Below are 18,856 nucleotides of genomic sequence, written 5' to 3'. Positions count from 1 at the left end.
TGGTGAGGACTAATTTGGAGTACTGTGTGCAGTTTTGGTCACCTACCTACAGGAGAGATGTAAATAGGTTAAAAGACTACAGAGAAAATTTACAAGGATGTTGCCGGGTCTGGAGGACCTGAGTTATAAGGAAAGATTGAATAGGTTAGGACTTTATTCCTTAGAATGTAGAAAATTGAGAGGAAATTTGATAGAGGTATACAAAATTATGAAGTGTATAGCTTGGATAAATGCAAACAGGTTTTTTCCCCACTGAGGTTGGGTGGAACTACAACTGGAAGTCATGGATTAAGGGTTAAGGGTGAAAGGTGAAAGTTTAAAGGAAACGTGTGTGGAACAAGCTGCCAGCACAAGTGGTGCATGTGAGCTCAATTTCAACGCTTAAGAGAATTTGGATAGATATGTGGGTGCTAGGGATATGGCGGTCTATGGTCCCGGTGCAGGCTGTACACAGTTTAAATGATTCAGCACAGATTAGATAGGCCAAAGGGCCTGTTTCTGTGTGGTACTTTTCTATGACTCTAGGTTAGATGAGATAGGGCAATAGATGTCTATGTGGATTCTGTCAGGGCCTCTGACCAATCCTGCATAGCAAACTGGTCTGGAAGGTTAGGTCATAAGATCCAGAGACAGTAACTAACTGGATTTGTTAATCCTGACGAAGGTTCTCGGCCCGAAACGTCGCCTGTACCTCTTCCTATAGATGCTGCCTGGCCTGCTGCGTTCCACCAGCACTTTGTGTGTGTTGCTTGAATTTCCAGCATCTGCAGATGTCCTCGTGTTTGGATTCACGATTGGTTTGATCATAGGAAGCAGAGAGTGATGACTGGGGTTATTTCCTCAGACTAGAGGCCTGTGACAAGCGGTGTGTCACAGGGGTCAGTGCTGGGACTTTTAACGTTCATTATTTATACAAACAAATTGGATGTGAATGTAAAGGCACGTTAATAAGTTTGCAGATGAAACTAAAATAGATGTTACTGCAGATAGTGAAGATGGGAATCAAAAGTTACAGGGTGATCTAGGTCAGCCAGGTAAGTGGGCCAAAGACTGGTAAACTGGTTTAAATGCAGGCAAGTGTGAGGTGTTGAATTTTGGGAAATCAAACCAGGGTATGAGATATACAGATACTAAGGAATGTTGTGAAACAGAGGGGCCCAGAGGCACGCCTTCATCAGCCAGGACACCGAGGACGGGAGTTGGGATAATATGTTGCAACTGTACAAGACATCGTCAAAACCACACTTGGTCTCAGTTGGTGTGCAGTTTTCGTCATAGAAACCATAGAAACTACAGCACAGAAACAGGCCTTTTGGCCCTTCTTGGCTGTGCCGAACCATTTTCTGCCTAGTCCCACTGACCTGCACACGGACCATATCCCTCCCTCTAAGCTAGTGATTTCAAATTGGCTGCTCATTATCTATCCATATATATATTTAACACACACGCACACACACACATGCATGCACGTACACATGTACCCACACAGGCACACATACACACGGTATATATATATACACATATAAGACTTTTGCACAATACTCTATATATATGTATACACACACACACACACACACAGTACTGTGCACAAGTCTTAGGCACATACTGTATATATAGCTGGAGTGCCTAAAGCTTTTGCACAGTACCATAGTAATTTTATGTATCGCTCTGTACTGCTGCTGCAAAAAATATCATGACGTATGTAAGTGATGATAAACCTGATTCTGATATGGGTCTCTATTGTGGACTGAGAGTGGGAAGGGGGCAGGGAGAGGGGAATCATGGTTGGGAAAAGGGGAAGGGAGAGACGAGGGAGCAGGAAGCACCAGAGAGACATTCTGTAATGACCAGCCAACTAATTGTTTGGAGTCATAGTCATAGTCTTACTTTATTGATCCCGGGGGAAATTGGTTTTCGTTACAGTTGCACCGTAAATAATAACTAGTTATAGAACCATAAATAGTTAAATAGTAATATGTAAATTATGCCAGTAAATTATGAAATAAGTCCAGGACCAGCCTATCGGCTCAGGGTGTCTGACCCTCCAAGGGAGGAGTTGTAAAGTTTGATGGCCACAGGCAGGAATGACTTCCTATGACGCTCTGTGCTGCATCCTGGAGGAATGAGTCTCTGGCTGAATGTACTCCTGTGTCCACCCAGTACATTATGTAGTGGATGTGAGACATTGATGAAGATGGCATGCAACTTAGACAGCATCCTAAAGACCAGACCTTGTCTGGTGTCTCAGGGCTGGGTGTGTCCCCCTGCCCCTGGCACTCCTCTGCCACCTGTACCACACACACCTCCCACAGTGCTCCATACTCACCATTCCCAACACCCTTTGCTCCCGCCAGATTTACAAACTCGCTCTCCGCTCCGCATTGACAAATACAGGACTGTGCAAAGATCTTCGGCACCCTAGCTATGACCCATGTTATGTGTATTACCACATAATCACATTGGAGGAAGTAAAAGAATGTACAATAACTGCTTCTACATAAGCACGCTGCCACAGCAACAGAGTGGTTAGAGCAATGGTATTCCAGCTCAATGCGTTCCGGATTTAGGAGTTCAATTCTGGCACCATCTATAAAGAGTCTGTATGTTACCACACCACCCCCCCCACCCACCTGTGGAACGTGAGGATTTCCTCCGGGTGCTCTGGTTTCCTCCCACAGTTCAAAGGTGTACCAGTTAGTAGGTTAATTGGTGACTGAAAATTGTCCCATGATTAGTTTAGGATTAATCAGACCTGTCGGGGGTGGTGCAGCTCAAAGAGCCGGAAGGCCTACTCTGCGCTGTATCACTAAATAAATCAACAAATAATTCTAAGGTTCTTCCCTTCTTTCTTATGCAAGGAAACAAGGCTCTAGGAATCTGTGAACCGCATAACCAATTACCAAATAAATGACTAATTTATCTCTTGCAATCAGAAATGTTCTCATCTTCGAAAAGCAAACCTATATGCTTGTTTTTGTCAGTTTATATTTTTCTACTTTAATCTTTTGCCTTTGCTTCTTTGGTTTCTCCAAACCTTCATTTGCTACTTCTGCTGTCAATTGTTGCCAATTCTTCTTATAATTTACTATTTTCCTCTATATTTTTGTTTGTGCCTCTACTGGTATTTTCCCAGGAAACTGCTTGCACCAGTTCATGGTGATTGCTTGTACCGACTTACGATGTCGTCATCCCCTTATAGGAAAGACATTATCAGCTTGTACTGCTTGACGCATGTGCTGAAGACGCAGTTTCACATTACGGAAAATCATAGAGTTTTCTAGAAATGCAACTGACCCTCACCCTCAAAGCAAAGGAGGGTATGTCTGGGGGGGGGGGGGAAGTTGCCTATAATATTAATAATCTTGGACACAATACCACAAGGCTGTGAGGTGTGGTATATGTCCAAAATAATCACCAGCAGCAGAAAAATGCAACTTCCAATCATGCCACAACAGGATTCATAAAAAACTGTTTATGCAGGCAAGAAGTGGCTGTTAAATATCCTCCATCATTCAGTGAGATCACAGCTATTTCAACTACTGCACAGAGTCTTGTCATCTTCAGAAGTTTTCTGATGACTCTGCCATAGTTGGATGCATCAGCAAGGGAGATGAGGCTGAGTACAGGGCTACGGTAGGAAACTTTGTCACATGGTGTGAGCAGAATTATCTGCAGCTTAATGTAAAAAAGACTAAGGAGCTGGTGGAGGATTACAAATACCTGGGGATACGAATTGACAATAAACTGGACTGGTCAAAGAACACTGAGGCTGTCTACAAGAAGGGTCAGAGCCGTCTCTATTTCCTGAGGAGACTGAGGTCCTTTAACATCTGCCGGACGATGCTGAGGATGTTCTACGAGTCTGTGGTGGCCAGTGCTATCATGTTTGCTGTTGTGTGCTGGGGCAGCAGGCTGAGGGGAGCAGACACCAACAGAATCAACAAACTCATTCATAAGGCCAATGATGTTGTGGGGATGGAACTGGACTCTCTGACGGTGGTGTCTGAAAAGAGGACGCTGTCCAAGTTGCATACCATCTTGGACAATGTCTCCCATCCACTACGTAATGTACTGGTTGGGCACAGGAGTACATTCAGCCAAAGACTCATTCCACCGAGATGCAACACAGAGCGTCATAGGAAGTCATTCCTGCCTGTGGCCATCAAACTTTACAACTCCTCCCTTGGAAGGTCAGACACCCTGAGCCAATAGGCTGGTCCTGGACTTATTTCCTGGCATAATTTACATATTACTATTTAACTATCTATGGTTTTATTACTATTTATTATTTATGGAGCAACTGTAACGAAAATCCAATTTCCCCCGGGATCAATAAAGTATGACTATGACTAAACCTGTCCACCATCCATTTTTCCATCTTATTCCTATACTTTCTGATTCTTTGTGCATTGAAAAGACCCCACAGCCCAGAATCTAAGACTCAAAAAGGAATTTGTCAACTCAGCCCTAAAGGGTTGCTTTCCACAATTTATTAAGTCATGGAGTTATTAAGCACAGAAACAGGCTCATCAGACCAAGTCGCTTAGCTCATCCATTTGCCTGCCTTTGGCCTACATCCCTTGAAATCAACCTAAATTTATCTAAAATCTATCTTAAAAACCTCTTAAAGATTGTAACTGTACCCGCCCTACTACTACTTCTGTCAGTTTATCTTGCATAGCGACACTCTCTATGTGAAAATACTGTCCCCCAGGTCTCTTTTAAATATTTCCCCCTCACCTTAAAGTTATGTCCTCTAGTTTTAGAATCCCCTTACCCTGAGCAGACGGATCATTCTGCTTACATCTGCCCATCATGATTTTATTAACTTCTTAAAGGTCACTCCTCAAACCTCCTACACGCCAAAGAAAACTCAAGTCTATCAAGTCTCCCCTTATAATTCAAGTCTCCAGTTCCACTAACATCCTTGCGAACTATCTTTGACCCTTTCTAGCTTAATACCATACTTCTAATTGTTTGACGATTAGCACTGCACAAAGTATTCCAAAATGCGATCACACTAACAACCTGTACAGTTGCAAAACGACGCATTGTTCTACGTTTTAGTACCCTGACTGATGAAGGCAACTGTGTGAAATGCCTTCGTTGAAACTTTGTCTACCCCCATCACCGCTTTCAAGGAACTATGCACGTCTATCTCAGGTCTCCCTGTCCTATAAGACTTTCCTGGGCCTTGCTATTTACCGTGTAAGTGCTGACCCAGGATAAGTTAACTTCACATCTGTTTGAGATAAATTCCATCTAACATTCCTTGGCCTGTTATAATGATCTAGGTCCTGTTTTAATCTTAGACAACATTCTGCACTGTCTTTGATACCATCAATTTTGAAGACTTCCGCAAACCTTCATCTAAATTAATATAAATGAAAAGCAACACAGCCCAGCATCAATACATGTGCCACACCTCTGGTAATAGACTTCTAGTCTGAATTAACCGCTCTCTGAATCCTACCACCAAGTCAATTAGCAAGGTCATCTTGGATCTATGTGGTTTAACCTTCTGTACGAGCTAACCCTGCAAGATCTGTTCAAAGGCTTTGCTAAAGTCCATGTAGACAATGCCTACTGACCTACCCCCATCAAACCTCTGGATCCCCTCTTCAAAAAAAAATCAATCAAACACATGAGACACGATATCTCATGCACGAAGCTATGCTGACTATCCCTAATCTGTCCTTGTTTTTCCAAATGCAGATAGATCCTGTCTTTCAGAATCTTTTGACCTTGCAGCTCTCCTTAAATAAAGGCACAGAATTATCTTTTTCCAACTAAGAGATTAAGAAACTCACTCAAGAGAAGGCTACTCACCAGCTTTCATCATGTCCAGAGCTTGCAGGTTAGGAGGCATGCGCTTCAAGGCAAGGTTCCTCAGGTGTGCTTCACAATTTGTCGCATATCTTTGAATCAAAACAGTGAGCAACTCAGTGAAACAGAACTAAGAGTGCCTCATGCAGCAAGATATTTCTGGCATTTGAGTTTTCAGAGTAAGCTATCATTCTATACCCAATTTAGGAGGAAGGTTTGTCTCCTCAGCCCAAGATCACATCATTTGGCTCCAAGAAAACATCCAGTTTAAATATTAACCACAGCATTCCTGTGCTGCTCTTCAGAAAGAGCTGCCCCTTTCTTAATCACACACATAAAACATTTACCCGCAGATGTTTTAGAAACTCTTGTGGATTTTGATTCTAATGCAGCAGGGTAAATTAAAATCTCAATCCCTCAATTTTAAAATACACTAACCCTTACAGCCCTGACTTTAACTCATAATTGAAAATGGTTCATCAGAATTAAGAGCTTGGTAGTGCATTCTAGTAAACACTTGAGTTTACTTAAGTTTAAACAAGAGGAGATGATTTTGCCTTTGAAGCCTATTCTGCCTTTCAATTAAAACATGACAAATTATGACCTAACTCCATACTCCTTTTCAATCCGCAGTTGCTGGAAATCCAAGTAACACACACAAAATGCTGAAGGAATTCAGCAGGCCAGGTAGCATCTATGAAAAAGAGTACACTGCCAATGTTTCGGGCCAAGGAGATTGGTGGTGGAGGGGAATAGGTTGGGTCTGTTGTCCAGAAAAACGCAGAGAGCTTTATGTATAGGGACTGTCTATGTTGTGGAACAGTCTACGTCTATGGGTAGCCTCCAACCTGATGGCATGAAGCTCCAGTAATTGCACCCCACTTTACATTTCCCCTTCTCACTTTTTCTTCTTACCTGCCCATCACCTCCCTCTGGTGCTCCACCCCCTTCCCTTCCTTCCATGGTCTTCTACCCTGTCCTATCAGATTTCCCGTTCTCCAGCCTTTTATCTCTTCCACCAATTAACTTCTCAACTCTTTACTTCACCCCTCCTCAGCCCTTCCTGGTTTCACCCATCACCTACTACCTTGTATTTCTTCCTCCCCTTCCCCCACCTTCCTACTCTGACATCTCATCTTTTATCTCCAGTCCTGATGAAGGGTCTCGGCTGAAAATGTCGACAGTTTACTCTTTTCCATAGATGCGGCCTGGCCTGCTGAGTTCCTCCAGCATTTTGTGTGCATTCCATATTCCTTTTGTCCCATTTCCCTAAATATGGTTGAAAACAGCTGCTATTCACCAAGGCGCTGGAATCAGAAACATAATAAGGAACGAAAACCTTGAAAAACATAGCTACAGAATACACAGCAACCAATGGCACAGATTGGGGAGGCAAATTGAAACTTTCAGAACTAGCACCAGAAGGCATAGAGAAATACTAGTATATTGGTGCCACTGATACCATAGGCACAGAAATGACTACATGGGATTCATCTGAGTTTATTAATCTTCTCCTTATTAAAAAAATCTAGATATACAATTCACATCCAGTACCACCTTCTCACCACCAGGTAGAAATCATTTTTGAATTTCTTACCCAATTATCTGTTTACAAACAAGTTCAGAGAACTTTAAAAATGTTAAAACTGAGAGATTGGGAATAATCGGCAACGACTGGTTTACCCTTCCTTGTGGTGGGGACAGTGCCCCTTTGCAGTACTCACTCTTTTGCAAAAGCAGCTTCTTGTGCAGATAAATAAGAAGGTTCTGTCTCAAGACGGGACTTCTCCTTCTCTAAAATGTGAGGGAAAAACTTCTCAATCTAGAAAGAGGAAGAACAATATTTTTGCTCTAAGCAATTCAAAATTAAATTGAATTTTCTAGGCAAGTTATGAAAATTAAAATGCCAGAACCACAGATTGATTTGACATTCAATCCTTTTCGTCAAAGAATAGGCAATGTTTTTCTTAGAGAATTTAGTTTGCAGAATAAAATAACTGGTCACACCTAGACAAACTGACAAATCAAAACACTACTGCAGTTTGTGATAAATCCTGCTTTCCACTTTCTCAACACATGACCTTACTCTGCTACAGATCAATGTAAATACATTTCTGAAAAACCAGAAGCATGAATTCCATACCTTTTGTAACCGAGACCTCAAATAGCTGCTGAGGACGTAACGAATCCTCTCCATTTCCATCCTGTGAATGGTGATTTTCAGGTCTCCCTTCTTGGCTCGCTGCAGATTCTTTTCCTGTAGACCAGATTATAATAAAGACCGAACCACACAACATTAGCCTTTAAGTCATTTTTTTAATATTTAACGAGAAACAAACTGCATTAAGGTTGAGCAGCCTTGAAATACACCTCCAATTAATCTGTCTAGCATATTGCTGGTGTAGAGAGAGTGCCAATGAGGACACTAAAAAATGCCTTGGCATCCGTATGTTCCAGCTGGAAGGCCAGATGGCATCAGAGATTAACCTTTGAACCAAAGGATGTCAAGCCCCATTAGTATCCAGAAATTTTCCACGAGGGAGTTAATCCATAGCAGGAGCTTGAACCCAGGATGTCAAAGAGCAGAGGAGTTACCACTGTTTCAACCAATCTTCGTCCTTCATTCAATATTACCAAAGCAGATTAACAGTTTGATATCATAGTGCAAAATCTCACTGAATGAAAATACCTGCAACATACATCAAAGTTGCTGGTGAACGCAGCAGGCCAAGCAGCATCTATAGGAAGAGGCGCAGTCGACGTTTCAGGCCGAGACCCTTCGTCAGGACTAACTGAAGGAAGAGTGAGTAAGGGATTTGAAAGCTGGAGGGGGAGGGGGAGATGCAAAATGATAGGAGAAGACAGGAGGGGGAGGGATAGAGCCGAGAGCTGGACAGGTGATAGGCAAAAGGGGATACGAGAGGATCATGGGACAGGAGGCCTAGGGAGAAAGATGGGGGGGGGGGTGACCCAGAGGATGGGCAAGAGGTATATTCAGAGGGACAGAGGGAGAAAAAGGAGAGTGAGAGAAAGAATGTGTGCATAAAAAGGAGTAACAGCTGGGGTACGAGGGGGAGGTGGGGCCTAGCGGAAGTTAGAGAAGTCAATGTTCATGCCATCAGGTTGGAGGCTACCCAGACGGAATATAAGGTGTTGTTCCTCCAACCTGAGTGTGGCTTCATCTTTACAGTAGAGGAGGCCGTGGATAGACATGTCAGAATGGGAATGGGATGTGGAATTAAAATGTGTGGCCACTGGGAGATCCTGCTTTCTCTGGCGGACAGAGCGTAGATGTTCAGCAAAGCGGTCTCCCAGTCTGCATCGGGTCTCACCAATATATAAAAGGCCACATCGGGAGCACCGGACGCAGTATATCACCCCAGTCGACTCACAGGTGAAGTGATGCCTCACCTGGAAGGACTGTTTGGGGCTGCTGTCTTTCCTACAACATTGACCACATGTTTTTGAAAACCGAGTGTGTTGGGATGTACAAGGGTTATAAATAGCAAGCCTTTCTTTTCAGTAATCACATCATATTATCTAGTCTATCAGAAGAATCATTATCAGCATTTGATGGTAAATCTTTGTGGGTGCCAGTGTATGCATGTAAGAACAACATGTTGCTCAATATATAATAGCTTGTTACTATATACAACGTTTGTAGTAGGTGTATCTGTTGGTGTAAGCAATGGACGAAGGTCCAGAGGATTAGTATTAACCGTGAAACTATACCAGATTAGAAAGGGGACCTTCAGGAGAGAACAGAAAACAAACAATGACATTGATTATTCATTCGGTGACAACAGCAAAATTCTGTACATTGCCTTGAGAAAATATGACACGGGAGTGAAGTTACTGCCTCCTGGCCCCAGTGACCGAGGTTTATTCCTCATCTCCAGTGCTGTTTGTGTGGGGTTTGCACATTCTCCCTGGTCTGCACGGCATTCCTCCAGATGCTTTGCTTTCCTCCCACAACTCAATGATCGCGAACTGCCCTGAATGTAAAGGAGGGTGATCAAATCTGGGGGAATTTGGCATGTCTGATCACCTGGCTGTACTTCTACTCCTGGCACATAGGCAGCAACAGAGGTGAGCACCATGAAGGTATGGTGAAGGAAGGCGGAGAAGCTCTTACAGGACTGATTTGACTGGACCGTGTTCAGGGATTCATCTTTGGATCTGAATGTACATTTAGCAGTCATCACTGACTTCAGGACTTGTGTGGATGGGTGTATGCCTTAGAGAAAGTACTGGTCATACTGTACCCAAACCAGAAACCATGGACGAACCAGGAGATATGCAGGCTAGTTATGTGACGTTCAAGACTAGTGATCCAGAACCCTACAAGAAATCCAGCTAAGACCTGCAGAGGCCATTGTGGGAGCAGAAAGGCAATTCCATGTGAAGTTAGAGACACATCAGATGCATGATAATTATGGGAGGATTACTTCCAAAAAGGCAAAACACAACAGCATAAATGGCTGTGACGTTGCTTCACTCCTCAATGACCTCAACCGCCTTTTAAGCGCGCTTTGAAAGGGAGAATACAACTACACCTGTGTGAATAATCACAGCATCTGGCAATCCTGTGACCTGTCTCAGAGGGCAATGTCAGAACAACCTTCAAGAGGGTGAAGCCTTGCAAGGCGTCAGGCCCCGACGGTACCTGGCATGCTACCGAAAACCTGCGCCAACCAACTGGCAGGAGGGTTCAAGGACATCCCCAATCTCTCGCTGCTGCAGTCAGAGATTCCCACCTGCTTCAAAAGAACATCAATCACACCGGTGCCCAAGAAGGACATGGTGAGCTGCCTCAACGACTATTCACCCAGAAGCACTCACATCAACTGTACTAAAGTGCTTTGAGAGGTTGGTCATGGCTAGGATTAACTCCTGCGTGAGCAAGGACGTGGGCAGGCTACAATTTACCTACTGCCACAACAGGCCTACAGCAGACACAATCTCACTGGCTCTACACTCACAACCCGGATCACTGCAGGCTACTGTTCATTGATTACAGCTCAGCGTTCAACACCATCATCCCCTCAATACTAATCAACAAGCTGCAAAACCTGGACCTCTGTACCTCCCTCTGCAACTGCATCCTTGCCTTCCTCATTATGGGAGACCGCAGTCAGTGCATATCAGTAATAACGTCACCTCACTGACACTCAACATAGGTGCATCTCCGGGATGCGAGCTTAGCCCACCACTCAACTCTCTCTGCACTCATGACTGTGTGGTTAAGCATAGCTCAAATACCATCTATAAATTCGCTGACGTTGTTGGCAGAATCTTAGATGGTGACAAGGAGGTGTACGGGAGTCAGACAGGTCAGCTGGTTGAGCAGTGCTGCAACATACTTACACTCAATGTCAGCAAGACCAAGGAATTGACTGTAGACCTCAGGAAGAGGAAGTCGAGGGAACACACGGTAGTCTTCACTGAGGGGTCAGAGGTGGAAAGGATGAGCAGCTTAAAGTTCCTGGGTGCCAAAGTCACTAAAGATCAAGCCTGGACCCAATGTATTGAAGCAATTGTGAAGAAGGCACACTAGCAGCTATATTTTATTAGGAGTTTGAAGAGATTTGGTATGTCAGCAAAGGCTAGCAAATTTCTGCTGATGTATGGTGGAGAGCACCTGACTGGTTGCATTACCATCTGAAATGGAGGCTCTATTGTACAGGATCAAGAGAGGCTGGAAAGGATTATAGACTCAGCCAGTCCCATCTTGGGCACAAGCCTCCTCACCAGAGGATGTCTTCAAGAGGCTGTGCCTCAGAAGGTGGCATCCATCATTAAGGATCTTCATCATCTAGGACATAACCCCCTTCTCATTACTGCCATTAGAGAGGAAATAGAGATACACACTCAGCATCTTAAAACAGCTTCTATCCTCCTACCATCAAATTTCTGAACAGTCTATAAACATTACTTACTAGCCCTCTTTTGCATTATTTATTTTATATTGTATTGTAATTTACAGTCATTTGTTTATGTCTTGTACTCCACAGCTGCCACAAAACTACAAATCTAATGACGTGCCAATCATAATAAAACTGATTCTGAAATGAAACAAGTGTGGTGAAAATAAAAGTGAGGCCATTTTGGATTAGTGTAAGTGGGTGAAAGCAGCCCTTTAACCTGCTGTTTGATACAAGCTCTGTGAAATCTAGAAATCCTTCCTGCGGCCTTCAATTCCACCCGCACTGTGCACTTTACCCAAATAAACAATTATTTTGTTACCATGTGATTCAATTGTTCCATGACACATTCCACAATTTCAGATTTACATTCCAGAAGGTCAGGAGAAAACTTCTCATTCAGCCAAGCCTGTGTGAAAATTAAAGACAGAAATGGCCATAATTATTACATTCCAGACCAGCAAATTAAAATTTATAGATTCAATTAAAATACGTACTAGAGAATTTAGAACATAGAATAATACAGCACAGTACAGGCCCTTCAGTCCACAATGTTGTGCCAACCCTGCCTCTCATATAACCCCCCACCTCAAGCCAATTTCCTCACAGCGGACTTCTATAAACTGCTATATGATCTATATGATAGTGACCTGAGTCATTTTTTTGCAAGTACTAACTGAAGAATAAATTTTGGCCAGAACAGTAGCGAAAATTATCTGGTCTTCAGTATTGTGACATGAAACTTTTTGTATAAAGCATTGGGTAAATGACAGGACTTTGGTACGTTGTTAATGCTGTGCATTGGAGATAATTTTATTAGCAACCGGTAGAACTGGAATCATGTAGCAAAGGTCATGAAAGTTGCCAGAACTTCAAGCAACCAAGATCCCCTAGTGAAACCTGCAAGTGATTTCAGTCCCTCACTCCCTCAAAACATACCCGGCCCAGACATTAAATAGCCAAAAGCATAACATGTTCCAGAATGAGAGAATAGAACTCACTGTGCAGCACATATCAAGGAACCAACTACCCTTTTCTCTCCCTCTCCCTGCAGGACCTCAAGTCAAGGCACAGGAAATTCAGGAAGGGCTTGGGTTGGAAAACAAGAATTATTTAGAGATCGGTTGAGAGAATGGTGGTCAGAAGAGGCTGGGTGGAGGGATGGTAGGGCCAGTCAGGTTGTTTGTTTTTAAATTATGTTCTCAGGATCAACAAAGTGGAGTTAGAGATGTTTGGAGAGGGTATGATCAAGGTCTGGAGCCAAGGAATAGATCAAGGTCTGGAAAGTAATTATGGCTTGGCAATGGCAGAGTTGGAAAAACAGAAAGATAGGTTAAACAAGAATAGGGGGCCACGGCAGCATAGTGGTTAGCGCAACACAATTACAGCTCCGGCTGTCAGAGTTGGGAGTTCATTTCTAGCATCCTCTGTAAGAAAGTTTGTACATTCTTCCCTTGAGTGCATGGGTTTCCTCTTGGTGCTCTAGTTTCCTCCCACTGTCCAAAGACATAGCAATGTAATACCCTGGTTAAGATGTCTACTGCTATGCTGTGAGGTATTTTCTTTTAGCTCACTGTAAAAGCAGTGTGTCCTGCTGGTAGAGTGGTTTTAGTTTTGGCTAAAGATAAGGAGTCATGTTGTTCAACTTGGTGTGTCGTGAGTGATGTGTCGGCCAATCAGGGTGGTGGGATGGAGAGAAGGTTCTAGAGAGAGCTGTGTGGAGAGAGATTCCTGTCAGACAACAGTTGGACTGGTGGTCTTTTGGCAGGAGATGGGGAGAGGAGAGGATCAGGGAAGACCATAATGCAAGAAGTATTTCGTGAGAAAGGAATCCAAGAAGGGAAGTTCTAACTGTGATTTGTGATGAGAATTCAGCATCGTGAGTAAAGCGGTACATCTAACCACTACTGATATGTGCACATTTAGGCTTGTTAACTGTAACGGGCCCATTTTTTCTCTTTATCCTATTAATTGTTTGATAAAGCTGAAATTAGTAAATATACTTTCTTTATAATTTTATGCAGTTATTTCTGTCAACAATACTAGAGTATGGGCATTATTTACACAGCATTCACTCAACGTCGTGGCCGAACGGCCTGGCCTGTACTGTCCAAGTTTCCAGCTCGTTCTGTCTGCATCCTGATGCAGAGCCGCAACACGTTCCGCGCCTGAACTCCGTACTGTTGCCCACCCGATCTCACTCACTACAGGTAGGGCTGAGGGCCACCGCCCGCAACCGGAGATCTAACACACTCCCACCTCGGGCACCGGTCGCTGGCGTGGCCCTCTGACGGTGAGGGTCTCACCTCTTCCAGTTTGCGGATAAGCTCTGCCGGAGTCAAGATCTCCTCTTCCTCATCAACCTCCTCCTCCTCAACAAACGACTCCCACTCTTCTGCCATGACTACTGCCACCTGGAGCGCTGAAAATTCCCGCCTGAAACGTCACCACATACGCTAATGACGTTATCGCGTACTGGCGCCATCCTTGATCTAGGCGGAAGCAGTCCCTGCTGCACGGTGTCCGTTGCCAGTATCATATTTCATTGGACCTGAGACACACCGGCGTGCTTTGGATCTTTTGTAATGTGGAAGTCTCATCTCAGTTAACACTGATTTGTAGATTCTTCGAGGAGCCACCGTTTGCTCCAATTTATCCATGCCCACCAGTTAGTCCCATGTCTCCACATTGGGTGTTTTCACCAACCCGCTAACCTTTCCTAACCAGACACCTACTAAATGTATTTTAAACTTCATGATTGTACCTGCCTTTACCAATTTCTCTGGCAGCTTGTTCCGTATAAACACACTCACTGCCTCCTTTAAATATTCCTCTCTCACCTTAAAACCGTGCCATCTAATTTTAAACTCCCCTACCCCGGTAAAATGGCTGTGACAATTCGCCTTATCTATGCTTCTCATGATTTGCTAAAGCTTTATAAGGTCACTCCTCAACTTCCTTCGCTACAGGAAAACAGTACTAGCATGTTGAACCTCTCCTTATAACTCAAGTCCTGGTAATAACCTTATAAACCTTTTCTTCACCACTTTCAGCTTAATGAACTGCACACAATACTCCAAGCATAGTATGTGTTCCAGAACGTGCATATCCTGACAGGTTGTTTCTCAGACTGGTATGGCAACTGCTCTGCTCTGGACCAACGGAAGCTGCCCGGATTGTCACGGGCTTCCTTCCACCCAGTTCTTCTTCGAGGTGTGTTGCTTCGGGAAGGCTAACAGTGCCTTTGGAGATGCCTGCCGCCCTGGCCATTCCCTTTCCTCTCTTTTCCTTCTTGGGAATGATAGAGGAGCTAGGTAAATCCAGATATGCAGGCTCAAGAACAGCTTCTTCTCCAATTATCTCTGTCGCAATCTCTTCACCAGTGGTGCTGCCACATTCTCAGACTCTTAACTTCACTTCTCTTGGTTATGCTATTACTGTCACTTCCCCATTTCTTTCCACGCTGCTTCAGGTTACACCACAATCTTGCTGTTTTGTGTTAATCTCTGTAATTATTTATTATGACCACGTATACTGTTTACTCAAATTCCACTCGAGCAAAAAATTTCATTGCAACCGGTGTTGCAATGAAACACCGTTTTTTTTGGATGATGATAATAATCTAATTGGGATCTGAAGAAACACTTTGTACAGTTTAAACATGGTGTCCCAACTCTGAGTCAGAATCAGACTTAATATCACTGGCATAGATCAGGAAATCTGTCTTGCAGCAGCAGTACATAACTTAAAATATATAAATTACAATAAGTATACATAAGGAGAAAATTACATTTAAAAAGTACTGCGAAAAGTGGGGGAAAATACTGAGGAAGTGTTAATGGGTTTATTGTCCATTCAGATATCATGAACAGGAAGGAAAGGTACATTGCGTCCGGAGTTTCTCCGGTTAGTGGACGATTTCCCTCCACGCCTCTCTGAGGCAGTGGGGAACTGCGTACGAGGCAAGTTACAGCAGTGGTTTGCCATTGCCTTCTGGTGGGTGATTTTCCAAAGAGATCACCAGCTCGTAAACCAGCACGGATGGAAAGCGTGCGGGGAGCTGGCTGGATTCGAACTCGGGACCAGCACTAAGGACACTACGCCACCAGCCGGGTCACGACCCAGAGCAAACACAAAAAAGAGAAATAATGTACGAGATCATGAAAAGGCAACGTAACTTCATTGGGTATGTGATTAGGAAAGAGGAGTTAGAATGCACGGTAATTATGGGAAAGATTGAAGGGAAGAAAGCAAGAGGAAGACAAAGATAAATGATGATGGAGACAGCAGCCAGAGAACTGGAAATGAATACCAATGAATTGATCCACTTGACCCGAAACAGGAGTGTGTGGGCCATGGCAGTCAAAGCTCAAACTGGGCATGGGACCTGATGATGATGATGTCCATTCAGAAATCTGATGGCGGAGGGGAAGAAGCTGTTACTGAAATGTTGAGTGTGTGTCTTTGGGCTCCTGTACCTCCTCCTCGGTGGCAGCAATGAGAAGAGGGCATGTCCCGAGTGATTTGGTCCTTAATGATAGATGCCTCCTTTCTGAGGCATCACCTTTAAAGGTGTCCCGGATGCTGGGGAGGCTGGTGCCTGCGATGGGGAGTTTACAACTTTCTGCTGCTTTTTCCAATCCTGCGCAGTGGCCCCTTCTTAGCAGACGGTGATTCAATCAATTAGAATGCCCTCCACAGTACATCTGCAGAAATTTGCAAGTGTCTTTGGTGACATACCAATTCCCCTCAAACTCCAAATAAAATATAAACACTGCCGTGCCTTCTCTATAAGATCTTCAGAGCTGTTGACACCCAGGAACTTGAAACTGCTCACCCTTTCTATTTCTGATCCCTCGATGGGAACTGGTGAGTGTTCCCCCGACTTCCCCTTCCTGAAGTCCACGACCAATTCTTTGGTCTTACTGATGTTCGATGCCAGGTTGTTGATGCTGATCTACCTCACTCCTGTACGCCCACTCATCACCATCTGAAATTCTGCCAACAATAGTGTCGTTGGCAAATTTATAGATGGCCGAGCCGCACAATCATGGTTGTAGAGAGAGTAGAACAGTACTCAGTGCATGCCTATTGAAGGCTGGCATGTCATACAACCTTCTTTACCACCCTGTCTACCTGTGCTACTACGACAGTATATACCTTTCTCTCAATGTCAACAAAAGAGCTGGTCATTGACTTCATTGGGGGGAGGGGTGGGTGTACATGCTCCTGTGTTGAGGTTGAGAGCTTCAAGTTCTTAGTTGCAAACGTCACCAGTCACATCGAAGTCATGGCCAATGACACTGGCGAATGCCTCTACCTCTCCAGGAGACTGAAGAAATTTGGCATGTCCCAGTCGACCGTTACCAGTTTTTATTGATGCACCATGGGAAGCATTCTGACTGGATGCACGAACAAGGCATGCAAACTGCCCTGCACACGGCTGCAAGAAACTGCGGAGGGTTGTGGGCACAGCTCGGCAATCACAGAAACCAGATTCCCCTCTATGGACTCTTCTCGCCTCCTCAGTAAAACAGCCAGCATAATCAAAGCCCCCACCCATGGCAGACGCTCTCTCTGCTCTCTTCTCCCATTGGGTTGAAGATACAAAAGCCTGAAAGCACTGAAGGTTCACTGGGGTGATATCCGGCATGACGGGTTTGTTAGTTGAGAAGAGATTGAAACTGTACTCATCCTCCATAATTCAGAAAAACAAGAAGTGACTTTCTTGAAACATACACAATTCTAATGGGGCTCGATAGGTTAGATTGGAGTTAGTTTTGCTCACCGAATGACCGGAACAGGGCATCAGCCTCGAACTAACTTTGGTCTGCAGAGGGCTGTGGAAGCCAAAACGTTGGGTGTATTTAAGGTCAAAATGATGTTTTTTTTTAAATTGGTAAAGGTTATGGGGGAAAGATTCGTAGAGAGATACAGCACCAAAGCAGGCCCATTGGCTCATCTAGTCTGTGCCAAACTGTTACTCCGTCTGGTCCTATCGACCTGCACCTGGACAACAGCCCTCCATCCTCCTCCTATCCAAGCATTAGACATTAGATATTAGATTATGAGAACACTCAGTCCTCGTTTATTGTCATTTAGAAATGCATGCACGCATTAAGAAAAGATACAATGTTCCTCCAGAGTGATATCACAGAAAAACAGGACAAACCAAAGACTAACACTGACAGAACCACATAATTATAACATATAGTTACAGCAGTGCAAAGCAATACCATAATTTGATGAAGAACAGACCATGGGCACAGTAAATAAAGTCTCAAAGTCCCGAGTTGATCGACTCCCGAGTCCCCAGTAGCAGGTGGCAAAGGGGGAAACTCCCTGCCATAAACCTCCAGGCGCCGACCACAGCCAACACCGAGTCCGTCCATCCGAAAACTTTGAGCCTCCGACCAGCCCCTCCGATACATCCTCCCGAGCGCCATCCTTGCCAAGTGCCTTCGACCTCGCCCAGCCGCCGAAACAAGCAAAGCCGAGGATTCGAGACCTTCTCTGGAGGAAATTCCAGGCCACACAGTAACAGTGACAGCGAAGCGGGCATTACAGAAGTTTCTCCAGATGTTCCTCCGTACTCTCACATCTGTCTCCATCAAATCAGAATTGTGCACTGTCCCCTACTTGACAAATAACAGACATCACCACCGAAGTGGCCGCGTGTGCTGCGTCGCGCCGCCATCTCCTCCTCCTCTCTTAAATGTTGTAATTGATCTGTCTCTCCTCAGGGAAAAATTGCTCGCAGACGGAAGATGCTTTCTCAATACGTTTCAAATGTTGTGCTTCAACAGCACACCAAGCAAAGGGCTGAAACTGTGCTTCAAATTGAATCAAAGCCAATCCGCACAGGAAATGACATAAAGATCATATCAAGCAAACTTAATACAAAAAGAACTGTGGCTCTAGAGGCTAGAACACCCACCAATCCAGTTTAGACCTTCCCTGGTAGTACTAGAAAAGCTGCCTGCCAAGAAATTGGCACTCACCTCCTCCCCCCCCTCACCCCCTCCCAGTTCAGGTGCAACCAGTCCATCTTGTACAGGTCACCTACGTCCTAGACAAGATGTTATTAAGACCTCAGACAAGGTCAG

At 44.3% G+C, this 18,856-nt stretch overlaps 1 protein-coding gene and 1 long non-coding RNA gene across 4 annotated transcripts in view; one reads left to right on the top strand and one right to left on the bottom strand.

Annotated features, from left to right (window-relative positions):
- The window catches only part of gins4 (GINS complex subunit 4 (Sld5 homolog)), a 45,098-nt gene extending 30,903 nt beyond the window's left edge, over positions 1-14,195 (bottom strand). The window contains exons 1-5 of one of the 3 annotated variants that reach the window (XM_063056792.1): positions 14,057-14,195; positions 12,073-12,159; positions 7,970-8,083; positions 7,551-7,648; positions 5,830-5,918 (exon numbers count right to left, since the gene is read on the bottom strand). In XM_063056792.1, coding sequence (XP_062912862.1) covers positions 5,830-5,918; positions 7,551-7,648; positions 7,970-8,083; positions 12,073-12,159; positions 14,057-14,152 — 484 coding nt within the window. In that variant the 5' untranslated portion in view covers positions 14,153-14,195. The remainder of the gene's footprint in view (positions 1-5,829; positions 5,919-7,550; positions 7,649-7,969; positions 8,084-12,072; positions 12,160-14,056) is intronic. The other 2 variants (XM_063056791.1, XM_063056790.1) reach the window with 2 other exon arrangements.
- Positions 8,507-18,856, top strand: part of LOC134350934 (uncharacterized) — a 31,400-nt gene continuing 21,050 nt past the window's right edge. The window contains exon 1 of the long non-coding RNA XR_010019032.1: positions 8,507-8,629. This is a non-coding gene — a long non-coding RNA (uncharacterized LOC134350934). The remainder of the gene's footprint in view (positions 8,630-18,856) is intronic.

Source organism: Mobula hypostoma, chromosome 8 (genome assembly GCF_963921235.1).
Source record: "Mobula hypostoma chromosome 8, sMobHyp1.1, whole genome shotgun sequence".
Classification (NCBI taxonomy): Eukaryota; Metazoa; Chordata; class Chondrichthyes; order Myliobatiformes; family Myliobatidae; genus Mobula; species Mobula hypostoma.
The sequence above is the reverse complement of the archived record's forward strand: the minus strand, read 5'-3'. Positions and strand labels throughout refer to the sequence as shown.